This window comes from Suncus etruscus, chromosome 2 (genome assembly GCF_024139225.1).
Source record: "Suncus etruscus isolate mSunEtr1 chromosome 2, mSunEtr1.pri.cur, whole genome shotgun sequence".
Lineage (NCBI taxonomy): Eukaryota > Metazoa > Chordata > Mammalia > Eulipotyphla > Soricidae > Suncus > Suncus etruscus.
Window position 1 is genome coordinate 131,820,800 of NC_064849.1, and position 23,867 is coordinate 131,844,666.

Genomic DNA, 23,867 nt, shown 5'->3' on the forward strand with positions numbered 1-23,867 from the left:
GAACCTGGGTGAGAAAAGTGATGGAAAGGGAAGTTATTACTGTCAAGTAGTCAATACCAACTGTTTGGATGGGAGCTGCAAAGCTGCACAGGAAGTCATTTATGAGGGGAGGATTCCAAGAAGAAGGAAAACGCATATGGACAAAGTAGGAAACACTAGGTAGGGGAGCATCTCAGGCAAAATGTAGACTACTGTATGAGAGAATTATGGGTTTCATTCACTTTCTAGGGGTGCCTTAATGAAATACCACAACTTCCATGGCTGAGGCCACAGAAAGGCAGATCCATAGATATCGATGCAAGACCAGGGACGGCAGCGTGGATTTTCGGCTGAGGACTCTTCTCCCTTGGTTTCTAGGAAACTGCCTTTTCTCTATGTCCTCAAAAGATCATTTTTCTGATCATGTGCATCCTAGAGATCTCTTTGTGGGTCCCAATTTCTTCATATAAAGACCACAGTGAGATAGGGCAAGGTTCAACTCTACAGAACTGTTTGCATGTGATTGTTGCCCTTTACACAGCCTGTCTTTAAATCACCAAACTCTGAGGTATTGGGAGGTTAAAGCTTTAATGTATGAATTTTGTAGTGACATAATTCAGCACACAATGGAGGGAGTTTAAGAGTTAAGGTTAGCAATGATTAACAAATGAGGCTGAAGTAACTTTAGGATGACTAAGGATGTTGACTTGGATGTTAGCCTTTGTGCTTACTCTTAAAACTGTGTGTGTGTGTGTGGGGGGGGTAACCTAGATCTTTAAGAAATTTGGGGATGAAGGGATAGTATAGGGACAAAGACACCTGCCTTTCACACTGCTGACACTGCTTCCAACTCTATACTACCTAGGGTCCACCCAGCACTGCCTGGAATGATCTCTGAGCAGAGTCAGGAGTAAGCCCTGAGCACAGCTAACTGGGTGTGGCCCCAAAACAACTACAAAAAGTATAGTAATTTGGCACCATGTATAACATACTTGTGTAAGTGGAAAAGAACTGGAGTGAGAGAAATGGGATAGGATTACTACTACACAGTTTAGACTTGGGCTGAACTCAGAAGAAGAGAGAAAATGAAAGAGAGAAAAAACTGGGTATAGAAAATCCTGGGGGTGTTCAAGAAGTTTTCTAGGTAGCAGAAAGTTACTAGGTAGAAGTTATCAGGTCGAATCAGCATTAGTATATATTATTGAAGGTTTATTCTACATCATAGAATCTGAAGCTTGATGTTTTCACTTAAAACCCAGAGTAGGCAAAACTTTCATCCACCATTTGAAATCACCCATCTTATCAGGAGGGTGTGTGGTAAGGGGCTCTGGGCCCCAGCCCTGGCTGGGGCAAACCCTTTGGTTGCTCTGTTTTGGTGATTCTAGCTGGTAATAAAATTTTTTAAGTAGACTTGGAAAAATAAAATTTACTAAGATGAGCAATAGGTTGGGAGCTAGAACATCATTTGGGGCATACATGTGAGGCATGTTCCCAACATGTTGGGATTAATCCCCAACACCTGGTGATCCTCAGCAGCTCTGGGTGCAGCCCTGGATGCTCTCTGTGTTGAGGTAGACCAGAGATTCCCTGAGACTGCATCCTCAGGTCCTGCCATACGTAAGTCTAGTTAACTAAGAATTGCCAGTTTGGGGGCCCCAGAACCTCCTGATAACCATTTTGAAACTATAAAAATAATCCGAGCAATAAATTAAAATTTGGATTACAAAATACCTTTTACTATAACTTATAATGTATGCTTGAACATACTTGAAAAGTAAACTAGACAAATTCTGATTTTTGAAAAGTAAACTAAACAAATTCTGATTTTTCTGTCAAACTAAACAAATTCTGATTTTTCTGTCAGTTTTTTTTTTTTAGGACCTTCACCTATTCAAGTGTTTCATCACTTAACTATATCCACAAATCTAAAATGTCTTAAATTACAAGAGAAAGGCATGTTGTTTTATTGTAAAATTTAAAAAAGTTCATTTTTGTAGGACTACTCATAAAATCTAGGGGTAAATCCTGGTGATACTTGGACAAACAAACCAAACAGATCAATGCTGAATTCCAGTGTCAGTTCTCAGGCTGTATGTCTTTATACATAGTTTTATAGGGGCTACCCCTAACAGTGCACAGGGGTCTGAACCAATGATGTTTATTTGTATCTTGTTTTCCCTAAGAGAACACTGTACTTTACGTAAAGTACAGATGTGGCACTACATACGTATGTGTATTTATCTGTGTGTATAGTGGTATAATGCTAAACCCCCAAATTCTATTACGATGGAAACTAATAAGTGGGGAGAAAAGGTAGAATTGTGACTTTAAAATTTGACATTCTATTGGTAAAAAAAAAAGCCAGAGTCAATATGGTTTATGTCCAAAATGCATTTATTTTAATGATAAAAAATTATTAATACAACAGTTGAAGTTACCTTTTTCCAACAATAAACAAAACATGCTGCATGCACCACCAGTGGCTAACACTTATATAAGTCATATTGGACAGACTATACCAGTAGAAATGGTTTCTACTGCCAACATTTGTTGTTGTCTTTTTAGTTCATTGATATTTATTAGTTTGGCATTGAGAAATGTAATTGGAAAGCAATGCAATAATGAATTAGTTCTCCATTGCAATTAGTACATCATTGTAACAGTCATTAAAACATTTATTATTAAAGCAGGTACTGCTAACATTTCATTAAAACATTTATTATTAAAGCAGGTACTGCTAACATTTCATATAATACTTTAGTTCTGTGCAGCCTAGTGAAGCAGACATTCATGAAGTCTCCAAATGAAAGAAACACAAACTGCAGTACTGGTATTAATGTGTTAAACAATAACCAAAAAAGTTTTATGGTCAAGTAGGTCTAGCATACATAGAAGAAAATTATGAATGTTGGTTAACAATGTGAGAAAACACTAACTATCAAGAAATGAGGATGCTAGAATGGTAGTTCATCACATTCCACATAGGACTTCCAATACTTATCCATTATATGATGTGGGAGAAATTCCTGATCGCTGTTGAGTAATATTTCATTGAATTGTAGATAATGTGGAATGCTTTGCATTGATTCTCTGGAAACTCCTGTTCAAAGAAATATATCATATTAAAACTACCTTTTACAATTTGTGATGACAATTTATTTGTTGTATATTCTAGACCTGCGTGGCGAACCTATGGCACGCGCACCAGCGATGGAGCTGGCACACAGGAAGGTCCGCAATTAAGATTTGCGGTACGTGCCACATAGTTTTTAGATACTAAAATCTTGTTATTAAGGTTTAATTGACATGCTGGCACTTCTGAGGAAATTCTTTGGTTTTGTGCGGCAGTTTGGGCACTCGGGCTCAAAAAGATTAGCCATCACTGCTCTAGAGATTGAATCCAGACTTACTGCATGCAAAACTAGCACTGCAGCCCCTTCAGTAACCTCTCTGGTTCCAAATTGTAGACTGTAAGGGTTCTAAGAAACAAACGGTAATCTAAAACTATTGAGTTTAGGGACATGGTTGGAAAATTAAGAATCTCTCCTGTGGTTTCTCACCTGGATTCATGCTGCAGAATTCTGGGCTTTCTTTTGTTGTTTCAGAGCTTTAATAGCAGAGTTGTGCTCTTTGCCACACCCTCCCAGGATGGCCTGTATGTATGACTGACCTACTACTACTCCCTCTCTAGGCTTCAGTTCCCCTCTTGTCCAGCAACCAAAGATAATATTGATAACAATGAGCAATCTTCTGTAATCTTATATTGTGTGCCAATATTGTCACATTAGTTCAGTCCTTTTTAATACATTAATCCTCATACAGGAGCTAACAAAGAAGAGAATCCACGCAATTAGGAAACAGATGCACATTTTATTTCCTTCATTTCATAATTGTTGGTTGTGTTCAATATATACTGAACTTAGCAGGCTGTAAGAATAAAAGCAATTAAGTATTTAAAAAATGGAGGCAACTACTTTTTACTTTATTTGTTTTCTTTTCAGTTTTGGACTAAAAAATGAAGAAAAAAAAAGTCCCTACCAATCCAGTGAACTCTTACTTAAACCCCAACCTTCCCAACAATCTTTGGGTCAATGAGGAGAAATGGAAATAATCTGAGAGAGCTGTGAGAAGGACGCACTTAAAAGTGTCGCCTCACCAGGTTGATGTCCAGCATAGTAGGGAGCTTCTCCTCAGCACAGCTGGATATGCCTCCCCCAAACAAGATTTGTCTCTAAGTTTAAAATTCTCATATCTGGGTGTTTGTTTTTAACCTCCATTTTAGTCCTGATATTCATGTAGGTGGGCAGGGAGCTAAGAGAGAATGAAACAGCAATATTCATCATCACATGTAAAATGCTTAAGCTGGATAGCCTTTATATGACTGTATTCTGGATTAACTAGTGATTATTACACACGTGGGTGGGGTGATAGCAGTAGGGCATTTGCCTTGCACGTGGCCAACCCCAGATGAACCCCAGTTTGATTCCCAGGATCCCATATGGTCCCCCAAGCCTGCCAGGAGTGATTTCTGAGCGCAGAGCCAGAAGTAACCCTTGAGAACCACCAGGTGTAATCCAAAAACAAAAAACAGAAAACAAAAAAAAAGAAAGGAAGGAAGGAAGGAAGGAAGGAAGGAAGGAAGGAAGGAAGGAAGGAAGGAAGGAAGGAAGGAAGGAAGGAAGGAAGGAAGGTAGCAGAGCCAGAAGTAACCCTTGAGAACCACCAGGTGTAATCCAAAAACAAAAAACAGAAAACAAAAAAAAAGAAAGGAAGGAAGGAAGGAAGGAAGGAAGGAAGGAAGGAAGGAAGGAAGGAAGGAAGGAAGGAAGGAAGGAAGGTAGGTAGGTACACATAGACACTGTTCAGCTCCCCGTTCTCATTGTGGAGAGGAGCAGAGTAGAACAAGGCTCTCTTCCAGCTCATTCAGCAGAAGGTCCAGTTCAGCTTACAAGGCTCAGCTCACACTGAGCTTTCAAGACTAACAAAGTGAGGACGACCAGGATTTACAGAACAGGAGGGAACTTTTGAGACTCAAGAGGGAAAAATTGGAACCCTGAGAAGCAGTAACCTACTTCCATTTTTGGCTAAGTGAACAGCATCCTTGTGATGCTATCCCTGTAGTTGTGGCAAAGACATTCTCCATCACGAACTGTAGACCACCAATCGCCCTCATGGTTTAGCTGGGGAGTGGAAAGCCTTCAATTTCAGTTCTATTTGAGGCAGATGCCCTAGGCAAAATCAGTGACCTTCTGAGATATACAAGCAAAACTTCTGATAAGGAACATCTATACAGCCCCATGCAGCTAAGAAAATGGTTAATGACACAGGTGGCTTGTCTCTGGAAAGAACCACACAGGCAAGGAATCATCCTGCTCATGTGGAAGTAGAGAAACATACATCTCCCATAAGAAGTATCAACAGATATTAAATTATGCACCAATTTACTGAAACTGTATTGTTAGATTCCTTACTGGGCGAAAGAAGGTGCCCCTGCAACCATTCAAGTTGTTGACTTGTCTAAATTAGCACTTCAAAGTGAAATATAGTTACTAATTAGCTAATTACTTAGATTAATACTAATTTTAACTTTTACCCTTCTTTTCCCTCTGATTTAAAAGATTTTCCTTAATAGAAGAGTAAAATTAGTAAGGTTTGTTATTTAACTGATGGTTCCCTTTAAAAACCTCACTAACCTATCTATAAATGTTTCTCATTGTTCCCCCTCAGATCCCTGGTGCTTAGTTCGTCTCTGTAAAATGTGACCAAGACGTGTGACTCTACAGAGTTCACGTCTAACCAAAATATTACTGAATTCAAACTCGCAGAACTTATTCTAACAAATAAAGCTTTTACATTTCACTAGGATTTCAATACAAAACATTTCTTTTTATTTTTGTTTTTTGAGTCACACCCACAGCGCTCAGGTGTTACTCCTGGCTAAGAGCTCAGAAATCGTCCCCAGCAGGCTCAGGGGACCATATGGGATGCCGGGATTCAGACCACTGTCCTTATGTGTGCAAGGCAAACACCTTACCCCTATGCTATCTCTCTGGCCCCAGTATAAAACATTTCTGACTCTGATAATAAACATAAACATGCTTATGCATACATCCTCATTCTGAATAATCTGAAATATGATTCTAATCAAAGACAAATGACTAACAACAATTTTAAAATTTTATAAAATACATTTGCTCTATTTTGTTTTGTTTTTCAGGCCACACCCAGTGATGCTCAGGAGTTAACCCTGGCTATGTGCTCAGAAATGGCTCCTGGCTTGGGGGACCATATGGGATGCTGGGGGATCGAACCGCTGCAGTCCATCCTAGGCTAGTGATTATAAGGCAGACGCCTTGCCTCTATCACCACCACTCTGGCCCCACATTTGCTCTATTTATTCTATTATAAAATACATATGCTCTAGTTATTCTGGGGGTGATTTTCTATTATGGTTATTTATATGTAAATTTTATGCCTTTTAAAAATAAAAGGATCCTAATGTATGGTGTAAAGTATCCTGGAGTATCCTAAACTATGGTGGTAAAGCATTATAAAATTTAGTATTTCAGTTATTAAGCAAGTTGATATAGATATATTGTTAATATTAAAGCTGCATAGTAAAATTTAATAAAATTAAGAAACATTACACATACAGCTTAAAACTACTTAGGTCCTTACTCTTTGGAAAATTGAAATTGAATAAATGTCTCCTTATAGTGAACTGGGTTTGAAGTACTTGATTTTAGATGTAAAGTGCCCCTATTTTTTCTCTTTGTTATATACACATAAATTCTGGAGTTCAAATAAAAGAACCTCCCAAGTGGCATAACACAGGTAAATATGGCAGAGAACCTGGTGCTGGTGCTCAACAAAAACTTTGCTTGCTTTTTTCTTTTTCTCTTAGTAGATTCATCCTCTATGAGTTAGGTCCAAGGAATAATGATTAGAATACTTGGATGAAAAACTTACTAGTGAAAAGAGAAAATAACCAAGAGCATACACCCTCTTCAAGAGCAGGCACATCTTCCTCAGATGTCTAATGGTCCAGGAGTTGGAGAGATATACCACAGGTATGGTGTTTGACTTGTATTAGGAGACATGAATTCAATCCCTAACATCCCATATGGTCCCCCAAGTACTGCTAGGAGTGATTCCTGAGTACACAGCCAGGAGTTAACTCCTCAGCATCACCAGCTGTGCCTTTCCTCTCAAATCCCAACAAACCAATAACAATAATAAATGTATGATTAAATTTATTTGATATATTCCCAACAGGCAAATCCATACAAAATTAGAGTGGCTTCCAGGGGCTGAGAAGAATATAATAGGTGGGGTAGGGACAACTGCTGAATGGGTACACAGTTTCTTTAGAGGATGAAATACATTGGAACTGCATAGAGGGTACCCATACAATTCTATGAATGTATGGGGGTCTTTGTCTACTACTTCACTGACTTATGCTGGAGCACAGTTGTAGGAAGATTGAAAACTGGGTCATAACTGCTGGTCTAGACCTGTATTGCAGACCAAGTACTAGAGTATAGTGTGAAAAGGAGATTGTGGTATAAATGCTACAAAATTGTTCTCATTAATTGTATGCTATGCAAATTTCAAGTCAATGAAAAACAAAACAAAAAAAAAAAAAACAAAGATAAATAAAGCCTTTTTTAGTAGGTCTGGATACCCCAATCCCTGAGAAAGGGTATCAATCTGCACATACCTGGAAGACAAAGCTGGTGCTGCTGAGCTTCAGAGTCTGCATCTGGCAGCGTGGGCACTTCATCAGAAATGTACTTTATAAGTTCCTTCCCCAGGTATGTTACCTGTACATAATGAGGCACAGAATATAGAAATTATGCACTGGTGGAGGATCCAATTGGTAAAGTTTACATTGGTATTGCAAATTAAAATTCTTAGGTTCAAAACAACTCTGAACAACCTTGTAAATCATGGTTCTTTGATAAAATTTAAAGTGAAAATAATACATTTTAAGTCAGAACACATCAATGTAGAATTTTATGACTATTAAAATGATTTTAAGACATTTTAAGGTTAGAGTAAAACACATTAAATACAGAAAAATCATTGGGGCCGGAGAGATAGCATGGAGGTAAGGCATTTGCCTTGCATGCAAAAAGACAGTGGTTCAAATCCCAGCATCCTATATGGTCCCCCAAGCCTGCCAGGAGCGATTTCTGAGCGTAAAGTCAGGAATGACCCCTGAGCGCTGTCTGTCGGGTGTGACCGAAACCAAAAAAAAAAAAAAAAAAAGAAAGAAAGAAAAAGAAAAATCATACATTTTATAAGAAGCAAATACACCTGTCTCTTGAAAGTTTGAATTCTTCAAGTCAGTACTGATTGTTATATTGTGAAGTGGCAGATTATATATAACCCATGACCAAATCTGGCTTGCCAGCGCTTTTTCTTTTCCTTTTTGTTTTTGTTTTTGAGTCACGCCAGCAGTGCTCAGAGGTTACACCTGGATCTACACTCAGAAATCACCCCTGGCAGGCTTGGGGGACCATATGGGATGCCAGGATTCGAACCACCGTCCTTCTGCATGCAAGACAAATGCTTTACCTCCATGCTATCTCTTCGGCCCGTTTTTTTTTTTAAAGGAAGTAAACTTTCATTAGAACACAGTGGTATTCACTTGCTTACTATTCCTACTATTGTATATAACAGAACTTAACTGCTGTGATAACTAATGCATATCCAGAAAGTTCAAAATATTTGTGTCTGGTCTTCTATAGAAAACATATTGATACTTTTTGTATACCTTTAGTCATCCACTTAGTTATTCAATAACCATCAATCTTTGAAATTTAAAAAGATGAAAGTTTCATTAAAAACTAAGCCTTAAGATTTATTTTTATTTTTATTTGCCAGGTCCATTTTTTTTTTCCAGTTTTCTTTTCTTTTTTATCTCTTGCTCCTTTTCTTGGTAGTTGTCACCAAATTTTTTCTCCCCTTTTTCTTATCCTTTTTTTATCTTCAATGATGGTGGAATAAATGCTCAATCTACAACAAGCTGTAAAGTGGAGAACAGTTGCACTAGCATTCTGGGGGGTAGAGGAGGGAGATATGGGATGCATACTGGGAACAGGGGCGGAGGGAGGACAGCACTGGTGGTGGGAATGCCCCTCATTCATTGTCACTATGTACCATAAATGATGTAGTGAAATATTTGTAATGCACTTTGGTCACAATAAAAATTAAAAAAAAAACTAAGCCTTAAATGGTACTTTTCAAAAAGTCAGACATTTAACTGATTATATTAACAATATTTTAGGTCTATGCATACAAGCTTTCTTGGAGTTTTTTTGTTCATGAACTTAGATATTAATTATCAGTCTAATAGGCCAGAGGTTAGAAATACCTACAACAAGCAGGTTGATGCCGGAGTATTGCCAGAAATGTTCTGGACCCAAGGGTCTTAGAGTTTCTTCTCTTAGTTCTAGAGCAGTATAATAATATACCCCCCAGAAATTAGGTTCACGATGGCTATAAAGTCTCAGATCTCAGCACCCCTCCCTCCAGAATGTTTCCTATGACCTCTAAGTTCAAGATTTCTGATACAGGCAAGTTATGTATCAAATTTTCTACTTCTATTAATATATAAGCTAACTGAAGACAAGGTCTGTGGGGTTCATTTTTGTACCAGCAGCATTTTTATAGTGTGCCTAGTAATGCTGAGAAGATGAATATCATGACTCTTAAATTCTTAAATTCCCTGTGCATCAGGTATGTACTCATAAAATAAATATAGCTTATGAAGTTGTTGTATTGGAAGATATAAAAAATGAAAAGTGGGCTGAAGAGATGGTAATTACAGTAGGGCTCTTGTCCTGCATGCTACTGGCCCAGATTTGATTCTTGGTATCCCATATGGCCCCATAAGTACCACCAAGAGTGATCCATGAGCACAGAGCCAGGAGTAAGCCCTGACTACCTATCCAAAACCTATAAATATATGAAACACTCGGCATATTTTCTGGAGCACCCTAAGTGCTCAATAAAAGCTTACCAAATTTGGGTACAGCTGGTAGGGCATTCACCTTTCATGGGACTAACCTAGGCTTGATCCGGGCATTTAATGTGGTCTTCCAAGTACCATCAGGAGTGATCCCTGAGTGCAGAGCCAGAAGTAACACCTGAGCACTGTTGAGTATGGTCCAAAATCAAAACCTTATTACATTGAACAAAATAGTAAGGTTTATGGGATCTGAAAGATAGAGGTATTCTTTGAGTCAATTCTATGACCAAATAGAGCTTTAAGAATGGAAATGGAAGAGATTTAGCTTTCCCAGTGTGGTGAATGCTCATTTTCCATGGCAGGAGAGGAAGCCCCCTGAACACCAGGGAGGTAGGCTCTGTCAGGATATCTGCAGGTGGCTCTATGCTTACTTTCCTAAAAGGTAGAACTGCAGGGGTGTTCATTCTAAATCACTGAGGCCTTATAACATCCTAATCCCTGATCCCTTATAACACAAAGCTCTTATTTCTCAGAAACTAGTCTCTGAGCTAATTTTTTAATAATTTATCCTATTTATAGTGAGATGTGAGAGGAGTATGTCAACAGGTCTGGAAGGGATGATTTCAGTCAGTCATAATCCTGAAAATGTAGTTAATGAGCCAAATAAATCATCAATGGAAATTAAATTATATATAGTTTCTGAAGAAATAAAGTCCAGTATTCATTATTATTCATTCTAGTAATTATCAGACCTTATGCTCTAACAAATTAATCAAGAAATACAAAACATAACCTTCCTGGAATATTGAAGAAGTTCAGAATTTGTTTCCCTGTTGGGGCTCCATTATATTTGAAAGTATTAATCCACTTTAATATGTCTTCAGAAAAACAATTTGTTGTTATTATAAATGGAAATCTCACAGATGATCAAGTGATTGTTCTGATTCCATTTCAAGTTTAAGAAGTCTCAAGCACTTTTCAGTATCCCAAGGAGAAGAAAAAAGAAAGTATAATTGTTGTTTTTAATTTTAGGTAGGCCAAAAAAAAGTGGATATGGAATAATAAAACAAAAAACCTGTGGGTGATCTTTTCAAGTTAATTGTAACAAAAACACATTGATAAAAAAAAAACATTTCTTAAATGTATTTCAAGGAATTCAAAAGACATGGTAGAAAAAGGCACTATACAATGTAATCATTATAAAAGTGAAGCTAACCTGAGGTATAATGAATCTGGGGAAATGAGACTGCAAATGAAGTTTATCTTCATCCTATCCCCCTCCTCCCAATCCCAAACCTTATGCCTCCCCTTCCCTACAATCATCTCCTCCTGTGTAAAATCCTAGTATCACAGAAAAGACATGTGGAGGTTGTGACTGACTGCCTGAATAAGACAGGTCATCGCTTGGGAACAATGAGCTCTACCAGGGCCGGCGAGGTGGCGCTAGAGGTAAGATGTCTGCCTTGCAAGCGCTAGCCAAGGAAAGATCGCGACCGCGGTTCGATCCCCCCGGCATCCCATAGGGTCCCTCCAAGCCAGGGCCAATTTCTGTGCACTTAGCCAGGAGTAACCCCTGAGCATCAAATGGGTGTGGCCCAAAAAACAGAAAAAAAAAAAAAAGAAAGAAAAACCAATGAGCTCTATTCTACCACTTTTATTATATTCTGACCTCAAATTTCTCTATTTTGATATTCTTTTTGTCTTTGTTTTGGGGCCACAGTGCACAGGAGTTATTCCTGGCTCTGTGCTCAGGAGTGCAGGCTCAAAGGATCATAAGGGGTGGCAGATGTAGGACACAGGTTGGCATACATGTAAGGCAGGCAGGCGCCCTATCCACGTACTATCACTCGAGCCCTCTACCTTGATATTCTTAACCCTGGTGGAGGGAGTAATTTTTCAAAAGTATGAGGATGGAATGGTAGAGAAACAGTAATACTAAGTCCAAATAGGTGAATGAATTAACTTGGGTGGGATTCACATGGGAATTATATTTACACAAGAGATCTATCAGTATTGTGTCAATGCTCATGCTGGGTGTCTCCTCATCTATATAAATTCAGTTGTGCATATTCACAAAATATGAACTAGCACTGCCATTATGATTTTCATGATTCAGATGAGTCATAAAAAAGTAACCCTTCCCTGTACAAACAGAAAAGTTTTTGCTACATAGTGACTGTCTTAAATTGCCAAGGCCTCAGATTGTATGATGTATCTTCTTTTATAGTTCAAGGCAAACTGCTTCCAATGAAAGAAATGTGATAAATGTGAAAAACAGCAAAGAGGAACCCAGAACATTAGGTTCTAAACCATGTTTTAGCATATGCTGATCTTGATGATAAATAAGTCACTTAACTTCCAGTAACCCTTCTTCCATATCCAGAGACAGATGACAGAAGCCTTCTTTACAGAAGTGGTGCCACACAACACAGGGAAAACACATGTGTGCTGTGAAAATCTTGATTCTCTTAAGTTGGAGCTATCTTTATAGATCTTATAGCACACTTCTTATTTTACACAGGTTCAGAAAGGTAAAATCACTAGATTGACTTAGAGCAGTGATTCTGCTGTAGCTATTGTTTTGTTTTGGTTTTGGAACACACCTGGCGGTGTTCAGGCCTTACTTGTGCTCAGGGATCACTCCAAATTCTTAAATAAATACATGCTGGCCAACTGGTTCTAAAACATATCTAACATAGGTTAAAAACTACTGCCCAGGTTCATACAACTTATCAAGCATGAAAGCAGGAATTATCCTGAGTATGATTCCGACCTAGAGATCACACTGTCACATCAAGATGACACATTAACAAGGGTCAATCAATAGGAGACTGCAGAAACAGGAGGAGTGAGGCCATGGGCGAGAGCATCAGGATTCCCTTGGCAGAGCTGTGCAGCAGTTCAGCTGGTTGGGTTAGGAGATGTGAGTCATATCTGAGTCTCGTGTTGCTGTCACTCTATCTGATGCAGGGCAAGACCTAGTTTCCTGTCATAACTTAGTAACTGCCAAGTTCTACTGACTTCATAGTTCTACCACTCACCATTCTCAAGAATTAATATATTCACATTTAGCATCTAGCAAAAAAAAAACAAAAAACAAAAAACAAAAAACAAAAAAACCTCTCCAACTAGTAAAAAGGGGCTGTGAATACAGGAAGCACCCCAGGACAAAGGAGGCAGAGGTTTTTATAATAAAAATTTTTAATGACTGAGATATTGTAAAGAAACTCATGAGGTAGTGTTTGTCAGCCTAGGGTATTTACTAGAAGTACAGAAGTCTGCATTTCAAGCTTTGTGCTTTAAATAGCAGTTTAAAATATTAAACTATTTATTTTTAGAAGAAATTTTTCTTTAAAAATCTAAGCATTTACCCTCCCATTAACAATAACACAAAACACAGTATCAAAAAGGAAAGATAAGAGAGTGAGAGAGAGGAGCAAACTGCCTGCTGCAGAACCAGGCAGGGGTGGGTGGGAAACGGGAGACATCAGTGGAGGGAAGGGTGCACTGGTGAAAGGTGGTGTACATTCAATGAATGAAACCCAACAATGAATAATTTTGTAATCATGGTGCTTAAATAGAGCAAGTAATAAAAAAAAAAACCAACAACAATGAAGCTTTTTAGATAACCTATATGAACATCTTACAATCAAGAATTACCCTGATTTTATTATCACATTTGCCTTCAGGAGTACATAGATGCTAGAGTTTGATTCTAACTGAAAGGCTAATGAGGAAGAGCCAAAGTAATGCTATGTAATTATGTACACAGCAAATGGGCCAAATAATGTCAGCTATTCAAATACATTAATTCCAGCAGAGAAAAAGAGTGGGAGCTTTGAGAGTCATCTGGGGCACACTGCAGGGGAGCACTGAGATCAAAAGAACCTGAGCTACAGCAATCAGTACCATATTCATGCAAGGAACACAGATTGTTTCAGCAACATGATATAATCTATCATAAGCCTTAGGAACATTATAGTAAAAAGGGTTTCACTGGTAACATTTTTTTAATAATAATTTTTATTGTCATCAAAAAGTGAGTAACAAATCTTTCCCAGTAACATTACACTGGTAAAATTTTAAGTACCAAAGTGCAAATATGATTTCTAAATCCACACAAAAAAAATCAGACTAATTGGTAAACTGAAAGTAGATAGTGACTTTAAGAGTCAGAAATGAAACAAACAAATCAAACATTAGAACAAAAGACAGTGAATAAATGGTAAAGAAAATATAAAATATATTGAAGTCCTGCAAGCCTCCGGTGTGCCTGGGTCTGGGGTGACCCTGCGCATTCCTACAGCGCTTGCTAGAACAAAATGGAAAGATTTGAGACCTTGTCCTACTTCCTCCAGGGCAAGGTTATAGAAATTTAAGACAATTGCGAAAAAAAAAAAAAAAGGCAAAAAAACAAACAAAAAAAATGTATTGAAGTGAAAAGACTGAAACACAGTTTGGGAAGAACCTGTTATAAATATCTTGAAGACCAGAATGTAGAGTTTGGGGACCCAAGCCAGGAACAGAAAGATGGAGGGTTAAGCTGGAACAAAAGACTTGGAACAAAAGAAGAAAGGGGCTGGTCTTCCCATAAGTAGGACTCCAGGGTTCAGTGCAAAGGGAAGTGGAAGTGGGTGGGTCTCTGATGAGTCACACCTTTCTGGGTCTGTCATTAAAACACTGTTGGTAAAGGGACAACCTGAACATTACAGGTAGAGCCTCACAGGACCTCAAAGATGTCAGTCATGAACTGTTTCCAAAATGGTGAGCTTTTAGCTCAGAAGTCAGAACAGCCAGAAAGCTATTAAGTATGAGAAGTCTGAATGAAAAATACTCCTTTGTGGTCAGCAGTGATTGATGGGTCAGGTGATGCTCAAACATAAAAAAGTATGTTTATTGTGGCTATGGGTTTTGGGCCCTTAGTCGTTTTATTTCTAGGAAAGATTTGGCTTTATTAATCTAATAGCTATTAACACATTTACTAAGTCATCAGCACACCAGTGAGGAGTAGGAGGGAGAGAAATAGGCAATCTGCTACAGGGAATTCCAAAAGGAGTGTGTGAGAAAGTCAGCAGCTATCACACAAAAGGGGTACCGGGATAAAATCTGGTAAATAAAACTTTCCAGACTTCCTTCAAAGAGCAAATAATTTTACAACTTAAAGACTATGCTTCATTTGAATATGAAGTTAAAGATAAATTGAAAGACTACCTAACCTACCTTACTCCAAGCATAATTCCAGGTCACATAACTGTTGCTGCCTAGAAGATCCTTGAGCCAGGTGACCGGATTTTGGTAAATCTGACCACTTTCTACTTTAATTTTTCCACTCATTAAAATACTGGCTTTGTGAATACTCTCCTAATATAAAAAAAAGGAAACAAAAATTAGGATTAAAAGATAGCTGAAGAATACAAATAATGCTCTGGCTGCCAAGTACAGGGAGCAAGTTTACTTGAACAGCCTAATACAACTGCAAACTAGACATTTGAATCAGTGGTTTGAAAGATGCCAAACATCAAACAACATAGTATAGTGATCCCTAAGAGGTGAGAAATCAATGAGATGCCATTTCTAATTTTTCCTGTTCACTGCTTTGGGAGAGCTTCTGAGTCACAGTGCTGTGGGAAGGAATCCAGGCAAAACTGATGGACTCCAAGTGGAAGAGACAGAGCTCAAAGTCTAAGGAGACAAGGAAATTACCCATAGTACAGGGGTAAAGGAAAATAAAAAACAATGAGAGAATTTTTCAGGTCTTCATGGGGCCCTCTCTAAGTATTAGTGGAGTTATGACTTGATAATGAGTATGAGGAAAATTACCCAGGGCCAAGGAAGACACACAAAAGGATCAATAGTCAGAGCACCAGACATTCTTAAAGGATGGAGAAGTGGCTATCACTCTAGTAACCCAGAGAAGCTTGGAAACTGATGGAAGATTAGAGAAGATAGAAGTGTGATGTTTCAGTAGAGGAAAATAATTAGCTCTATACTCAACCCTGCTCAAAAACACCATAACAAATTTCAGAAGCAAGACCCAAAAGGCTCGAACTGTTTGCAAGTTTCTTAATTATCCTAGAACAAATTTATAGGAATACAAAAAATATTTAAAACTCAATATATAATATTTACAATGTCTGGAATCCAGTAAGAAAAAAAAAACAACAAAATATCAGAACTGGAAATAAGCAAAATACAACCCACATGGATAAGATGAATCAACCAATTGAAAAAGTGAGAATGATAAAGATGTTAAGAATCAGCACTGAGGGCCTGGAGAGATAGCACAGCAGCGTTTGCCTTGCAAGCAGCAGATCCAGGACCAAAGGTGGTTGGTTCAAATCCCAGTGTCCCATATGGTCCCCAGTGCCTGCCAGGAGCTATTTCTGAGCAGACAGCCAGGAGTAACCCCTGAGCACCGCTAGGTGTGGCCCAAAAACAAAAAAAAAAAAAAAAAAAAAAAAAAAAAAAGAAAAGCAGCACTAAGTATTGTTAATATGTCCCAAATGTTCAACAGTTATTTGGTGACAGAGAGCAAAGGCCCAAATTAAATGAGAATCATGAGTGAGATGAGAAATATTCTCAATGGCTTCAGCAATAGAAGTACACAAAAAAAGAAGCAAAATAATAATAATTAATAATAATGACTAACAAGTCATTAATGACTCTGGAATAACCTCAAGCAATACAGTATAGATTTAACTAGTGCTTAAAAAGGTGGTGGTGGGAGCCAAGAAGCCAGTCTGGAGGTTAAGACCTGGTTTACTCTGGGGCATCCCATGATCGTCTGAGGTCCTCAGAGGCCCTTGAGTAGTACTGGATGTGTCCAGGTGGTTCCCGGCATCATATGCTCTTAGCAGAACTGTAACACCTTGGTCCCAGTCACTGAAACACTCAGACCAGTAGGAGTGGCTTTTGGCCACCTAAGCACTGTTCGGAAGGTCAAAACATTTAATTAAAGTAAAAGGAGGGAAGTGAATAAAAATATAATGACAGGAAGTTTTCCTAATTTGAGAAAATTATACACCCAAGATACACCTGAGATCCATAAAGTTCAACCACTTCTAAGCAAAAGAACAGAGAAAAATAGTAAACTTGGTGTTACCAATATTGTTTAAAGCCAGAAAATGATAACTGAAATATATCCATAAGGGGTATCTAAACAGACATTGTTTAGAAAGGAACCAAATTAAAGACAATAATAATACAGGCCTGGAAAGTGAGCTCAATGCACTAAGCACTTGCTCTGCATGCAGGAGGTCCAGGTTCCATCTCTGACACCACATGGTCCCCCAGCACATCCAGAACTAACCCCTAAACATAGAGCTGGGAAATAGCCTCTAAGAATCCTGGGGTGTGGCCCAAACAAAAGAGAAGGAGATGCACTTCTTGTTGGTAATGTCACAACCTAGAATCCATTATAGCAAAAGAATCTTTCCAAAATAAAAATACAATAAAAATTTTCAGACATGCAAAAGTCAAAAGGATTCAGCAGAATTCCAAGACAATATATGTTCATTATTCTCCAGACAAGGAAAATCATAACAAATTGTAGCGATGACAAATAAAGAAATAACTATCTGGAAAAATAATTTCCCATGCAAAAGTATATATATATATATATATATATATATATACTTTATATATATACATATATATATATATAAAATACAAAGGTCAAGCCTGAAGAAATTTAAAAAATGATTATTTTGAAGTTTTATAGTATAGATATAGCATGTTATTAAAGTTTGATAATGAGAAAATAAAAATATCTATTATAAACTCTAAAGCAACAGCTAAGAAAATAAAGGCTACAACATTAAACAAAGATAATACAGTAGGTGAGAAAAAGAACAAACAGCAAGAGAACTGAGAACCAAAAGCAAGACCACATGATAAATTTAAACTGAATGCCACCATTTTATGACCAATTTCTGTCCTGGAACTTCACTATGAGGGCCTACTTACAAGAGAAAACTGTTAAACATGTTTTTTTGTTTGTTTGTTTGTTTGTTTGTTTGTTTTTGAGCCACACACAGAAGTGTCACATATTACTCCTGGCTCTGTGCTCAGGAATCACTCCTGGCAGTGCTGGGGATCATATGTGGTGCTGAAGATTGAACCTGGTTTGGTCAAGTGCAAAACAAATGCCCTACCTGCTGTATTATATTGCTCCTGTCCTATTAAACCTCCTTTTAAAAAAAAAGTCTTCAGAATTGATCAGAAGGGAAAATATCTATTCAACAAAATATATAAACATGTTTAAAAGAAATTGAGCCTTTAGTGAATCTGAAGTGAGACTACTTCCTCCCTCATCCCAGTTCTGGGAGACGGGGAGTCTACTCAAGACTGCTGCAGTCACTGGGCCAGCTCCCAGGTACAGGGTATTTTCATGGAAGGGAGAGGAAGTCAGTATTTCTCATCCTGTCCTCAGTTCTCTTTAGCTGAATCTAACTGAACCACGAGTAGAAGCCCCTTTTATGCCTAAGTCCTCATTTGTACCTACAGGTAGGACTCCACTCATTCTGTTCTAAATAGACTTATCAGAAGAGGCAGGCTGAAAGGTACAAAATCTCCTCCCATAAAATACTCAGCTTTTCTCTCATTTGTCTTGTTCAGAAGTTCCATATGTCCATCTCCAGACTGTGGGCATGGCTGAGATAGTTTTCCCTAGAAAAATCCTTCAAAAAGCATCTAATACTACTAACCCCATGACTTCACTTGCAACAGAACTCAGAGAAATTCAAACTCAAGGGTTCAAACTAGGAAAAGGCACTGGAAGATGGTGCCAGAGCAACATCGCAGGAGGAATGCCATTTGCCTGACATCCCAGGTGGTCTCCTGAGCACTATCAGGAGTGATCCCTGAGTACTGATCCAGGACTAACCCTTGAGCATTGCCAGGTATGGCCCCAAACAAACAAACAACAACAAAGACCCCTGGAAAAAAGGGTAAAATTAATTGCTGGCAATACAGGCTCCTGTAAACTACAGGTACTCAAAAGAGTTGGTGAAAGACATCATCGAAAACATCCCTATTGTCAGAACAAATTTCAAGCACTGTTTGAGAGCCTAGCTTCTTAAAACAGCAATAGTGAAAGGCTTCTGAATGTGCAACCACAAAAAATAATTTCAAAATCAATGACATAATAAAACTGAGGTACTTCTGGAAGCCTAGCCCATATTGTGATTTTCTGAGCTAAAAGGGGCTGTGAATGGGACAAGTTTAATAAATCCTGATTTAAAGAACCTTGCCTTCAAAGATGCAATATTTGAATGAATTAGTCTACAGAAGAATTTAAATTACAAAAATTTTGGTACCAAAACCAAAATTGTTCTTTAAATAGTCCCTGATGCCCTATCATCAAATAATTCTATAGTTGAACTACAAAGGAGCTCATGACCAACATATCAAGGCAACTCTAGAAAGATAATATAGTGTCTAACAAGAGAATGGTCATACCCCCTTCAAAAACCCAAGCAAACACCATTTTGCTCATTACAGTCATTATGTGGAACTAATATTTACTGATATGTAAAATTCACATGATTTTGGAGAGGAATAGAATACCTGAGTCTTGAATTCTAGGATGTTCTTCCCTGGGTTAATTTTCCCTAGTAAAATGAGATCCTTTATCTGCATACACTTCTTTTTTGGAACTGTGCTGTACTTTGAAGACTTTCTGCTGGTGTGGAGAGTGTCAGACACAGACAAGCAGCAGTCCTGGTTGTCATTTGCATGGGGAGCAGCAAAAGCTAATTTCTGATGTGGTTTCATTATCTGATGTCTGGCCTTACTGCCAAAGAGAGCAAATGTTTGTGCCTGGGATTCTGATGACCCCTGACATGGTTGCTGGGAAACAATTTTCCTGCTTCCATTTTTTGGATCACGATTGCACAAAGTCTGATCTGAGAAGGTAGTTGATGGAAAGGGCTTGTTTGTGGTTTGTGAAATATTTAATGTGCCATTTTCTGTGGAAGGACTAAAGGAGTCAGGCCCTTTGGCTATAGTTTCATTATTATAGTTATCCTGTGAATATTCTTCTAGAGTAATAGAAGTACAAGGTTTGGAGAATAACTTTGTGCCATCTGACTGTCCACATTCTGATGACCCAGCTAAGGAATATGTATTAACATTTGGTTTAGCATTCATCTCATTTACAGAAATGTCTTCCCTTCTTGTCTCTGCAACTGAATATGTGTTGGTATCCTGGCTGTTATTCCATATGTCCAAAGACAACCTTGTACCTTGTGAAGTTCCACAAATAGGACTGACAGGAAAAAGTACCCGTGACTGAGAAGGCACAGCATTTCCCAGACTAGTACACTCTTGACTACTCTTGCATCTAGAGATTTTGGAGGTGGGTGGCTGCTTCTTCAAATTAAGACCCACATTCTTATAGTTTTGAATTTTCAGGCTTATTTCTTCCTGGTTTTTGACTACAATTAAAAGTTTCTTTTGTCTTGTGGCCAAGTTAGCCAGTTGTTCTCTCAGGACTCCATGTTTAAATGATTCTATAGACACCCTACAAAAAGAAAGAAAAAAAAATACAGCAGAAAACATTTATAGCAATCATTTAGATTTTAAAGGTATGGTGTTTTCATTTCTACAGTTCAAAAAACACAAATTTGAAAATCTGGGTCCCTGAAACTCAGGAACTTTACAAATTTACTTTCTTCTGAGAAGATGAACTTTAAATAATGTACTTTTGCCTTTTTAGAGGACATAATAGCCTGTCTATTCATTCATATACCTATCACTAATCATAGCTATTAATCAACCCTAAAAGACAGACAATACTTAGATTATCTATCAAAATAGTATCAATGGATCCGCTAGTTGAAAAATATGAACTGATGGTCGATGAAGAAAACTATTCTTTGGAGTTCACTTCTCTGTAATAGCAGAAAAGTGTAACAAAAAATAAAATTTGGGAGTAAGCTTCACTCAAATTCTCTTAGTATACTGAAATGAATTTGTACTTAATCACCCCATATTTAATTATTAAAAGGCCACTCACTTAATATTGAGAGGACAATAGAAACTTATGATATTTGTTCACAAAAAAAAGATAAGGATAAATGGTAGTATTTACAGCTAAAATTTAGGAAAATTATTTTTAAATAAATTGAATGTAAAATAGATACAACTGATTATAATAAAATATAAAAGTGAATAAAAAATAGAGAGCATAGGGCTGGAGCAATAGTGCAGTGGCAAGGTGTTTGCCTTGCACATGGCTGACCCAGGACGGGCCTGGGTTTGATCCCTGGCATCTCATATGGTCCTCCAAGCCAGGAGCAATTTCTGAGTGTCACTGGGTGTGTCCCGCCCCCCCCCCCCCCAAAAAAAACCCCAAATATAGAGAGCATATGGGGCAGGAGTTTAATACAGTAGGTAAGGTACTTGACTTGCATACAGCCAGCCAAGGTTTGGTCTCTGGCAAACCAGTACTGTTTTCTGATGCAGAGCCAGAAGTAAGTCCTGAGCACTACTGGCTGTGCCCACCCCACCCCCCAAAAAAAGAATACAGGGCATATATATGCAAATATATAATTTCCAGTGAAAAACAATAAAAATTATACCCAAACAGGGAAAATATCCATTATATCTTTCTCAAAAATGTTTTAAAAAGAGGTATATATCCAATTACAACAATTCCTTAAGCACCTGAGAGTTTAAAAGTACACAGAAATATGAACTATCAAATTAAATATTTTAAGCCAACACTTCTGAAAGCACAAAGAAGAGTGTCTGCTTCTATGGTTCCCTCCCCCAACTCCTCTTGCTCATTGTTGTCAGCACCTATTGCTATTGTGATGCCCAGTGGTAGAAGACCCAGCTGTGCTGCTCAACTGGGGTCACATAACACACAGATGGCTGCACACCTGGTGCAGGGCTCAACAAGGTTTGACTTCCTTTAGCTGCAGTCCCTGCATACTTGCATGCTCTCTAGGGCTCACAGAGACATGGTCATGGTGGCACTGGGGGTTGCTGCAATGTTCAAATATGTGCTTGCAAGAGATTATAATTCCTAAATGTGGTGCTTGTATACCATTTTAGTTATGGTGCTCTCTACAGGGGTGTCACATCTCTTCTTGGGATGCTTACAGATGCCAGGTATGGTGTGACCAAAACCACAAATAGCTGAGCTCCCAGCCTTACACAACTGAGCTGCTATTCAGCACCCATGGGACACCAGGGACTTGGACTCTTGACCATAGCTTGCAAGGCACTATGCTGTTTTCTTGAAGACCTGGAAAACTTTTAATGTAATAAAACGAGTTTACTAAGAGAGTAGGTGTGGCATTTAATTCATGATCAAAAAGGTTTTCATAATATTATTCTATTTTGTTTTGGGACATACCTGGCAGTGTTCAGGGATCACTCCTGGCAGGTTTCAGAAAACTATGTGATCCCAGGGATCAAACCAAGTCAATTGCATACAAAGCAGATGCCCACTGTACTATTACTCTGGCGATTTCTAAAATTTCTGGCCATAGACAAGTTTTTATATTTATATGACCTTTTCTGAATATTTAAAGTAGTAAAGAGCCATATCTCTCTGGATTGAGGAGGTAACAGATTAGATGACCTCACAAAGTCAAATTTTGTTTCTAAACATTTGTTCTTTTAAGATATTCTAAACTAAAAAGGTAGGTAATAATAATAAATTCTGAAAAAAAAATAGAATTTTTTCACTCACCTGTATTTTTTGGCTATATCATCCCTTTCTGCCTTTTGTTTTGCATCCACACTATCCATAACTTCTTTTATTGCTGACATCTTTTCAATGTAGTCCACTAGGAACAATTGTCATAAAAATAAAAGTCAGGGACTGGAGTGGTGACACAAGTGGTAAGGCATCTGCCTTGTCTGCGCTAGCCTAGGATGGATCACAGTTCGATCCCCCAGCATCCCTGATGGTCCCCCAAGCCAGGAGGAATTTCTGAGCGCATAGCTAGGAGTAACCCCTGAATGTCATTGGGTGTGGCCCATAAGATAAAGTAAAATAAAGTCAGTTGATAATAAAGCAAGTATTACATTCAGACACAGAAGACATTCACACCTCACCATGATTTAAAAAAAAGTCAGCCTAGAAGCCAGAGACATAGCATGGAGGTAAGGCATTTGCCTTGCATGCAGAATGACGGTGGTTCGAATCCCGGCATCCCATATGGTCCCCCGTGCCTTCCAGGGGCGATTTCTGAGTGCAGAGCCAGGAGTAACCCCTGAGCAAAGCCGGGTGTGACTCAAAAGCCAAAAAAAAAACACAAAAACAAACAAAAAAAATCATAATAAAAAAATAAAAAAGTCAGCCTATACACTTCTCCAGCTATCAGTGATCCAGATATACAGGATTATTTAACTGTGTCCTATGGAGATAACCTGAAGTGTAGATATTAAGAACATGACAACAATAAAAAATATAATTTATATATATATATCACTAATTTCTGTGAACTGAGAAGAGTTTCATAACTTAATCATCTTTCTGATCTGTGAAATAATTTTTTGTTGTTGTTGGTTTTGGGCCATACCTGGCAATGTTCAGGGCATACTCCTGACTCTGCACTCAGGGATCACTTCTGGCAGGTTCTGGAGACTATAAAAAATGCTGGGTATATAACTTGGGTTGGCTATTTGCAAGACAAGCACTCTACCCAATTGTATTATCACACTGAACTCAAAATGATAATTTCTTGGCCTTACTAGTAGAACCATTGTCAGTTACACCCAGGCATGCTCAAACTTGAAGATATATCTAGAGCAAGGCATCCAGTACTATGAATTCCCTAGATACTGCCAGGCTTGCTTCAATCTGAATATCTAACCCTTGTCCAGACCCTTATGGAGAACTAGATATAGTACTAAGGAGTTGGAGAAACTCACAATGTAAGATCAAGACCACAAC

At 38.1% G+C, this 23,867-nt stretch overlaps 1 protein-coding gene and 1 non-coding gene across 2 annotated transcripts in view; one reads left to right on the forward strand and one right to left on the reverse strand.

Moving 5' to 3' along the window:
* Positions 1-2,933: 2,933 nt before the first annotated feature.
* ANKRD31 (ankyrin repeat domain 31) overlaps positions 2,934-23,867 on the reverse strand; it is a 114,715-nt gene continuing 93,781 nt past the window's right edge. Inside the window, exons 21-25 of the mRNA XM_049769077.1 lie at positions 22,659-22,755; positions 19,523-20,477; positions 15,176-15,316; positions 7,700-7,802; positions 2,934-3,079 (exon numbers count right to left, since the gene is read on the reverse strand). Coding sequence (XP_049625034.1) covers positions 2,934-3,079; positions 7,700-7,802; positions 15,176-15,316; positions 19,523-20,477; positions 22,659-22,755 — 1,442 coding nt within the window. The remainder of the gene's footprint in view (positions 3,080-7,699; positions 7,803-15,175; positions 15,317-19,522; positions 20,478-22,658; positions 22,756-23,867) is intronic.
* LOC126002482 (small nucleolar RNA SNORA9) lies at positions 14,210-14,341 on the forward strand. Its single transcript, XR_007493177.1, has one exon. It is a non-coding gene; the product is annotated as a small nucleolar RNA SNORA9 (small nucleolar RNA).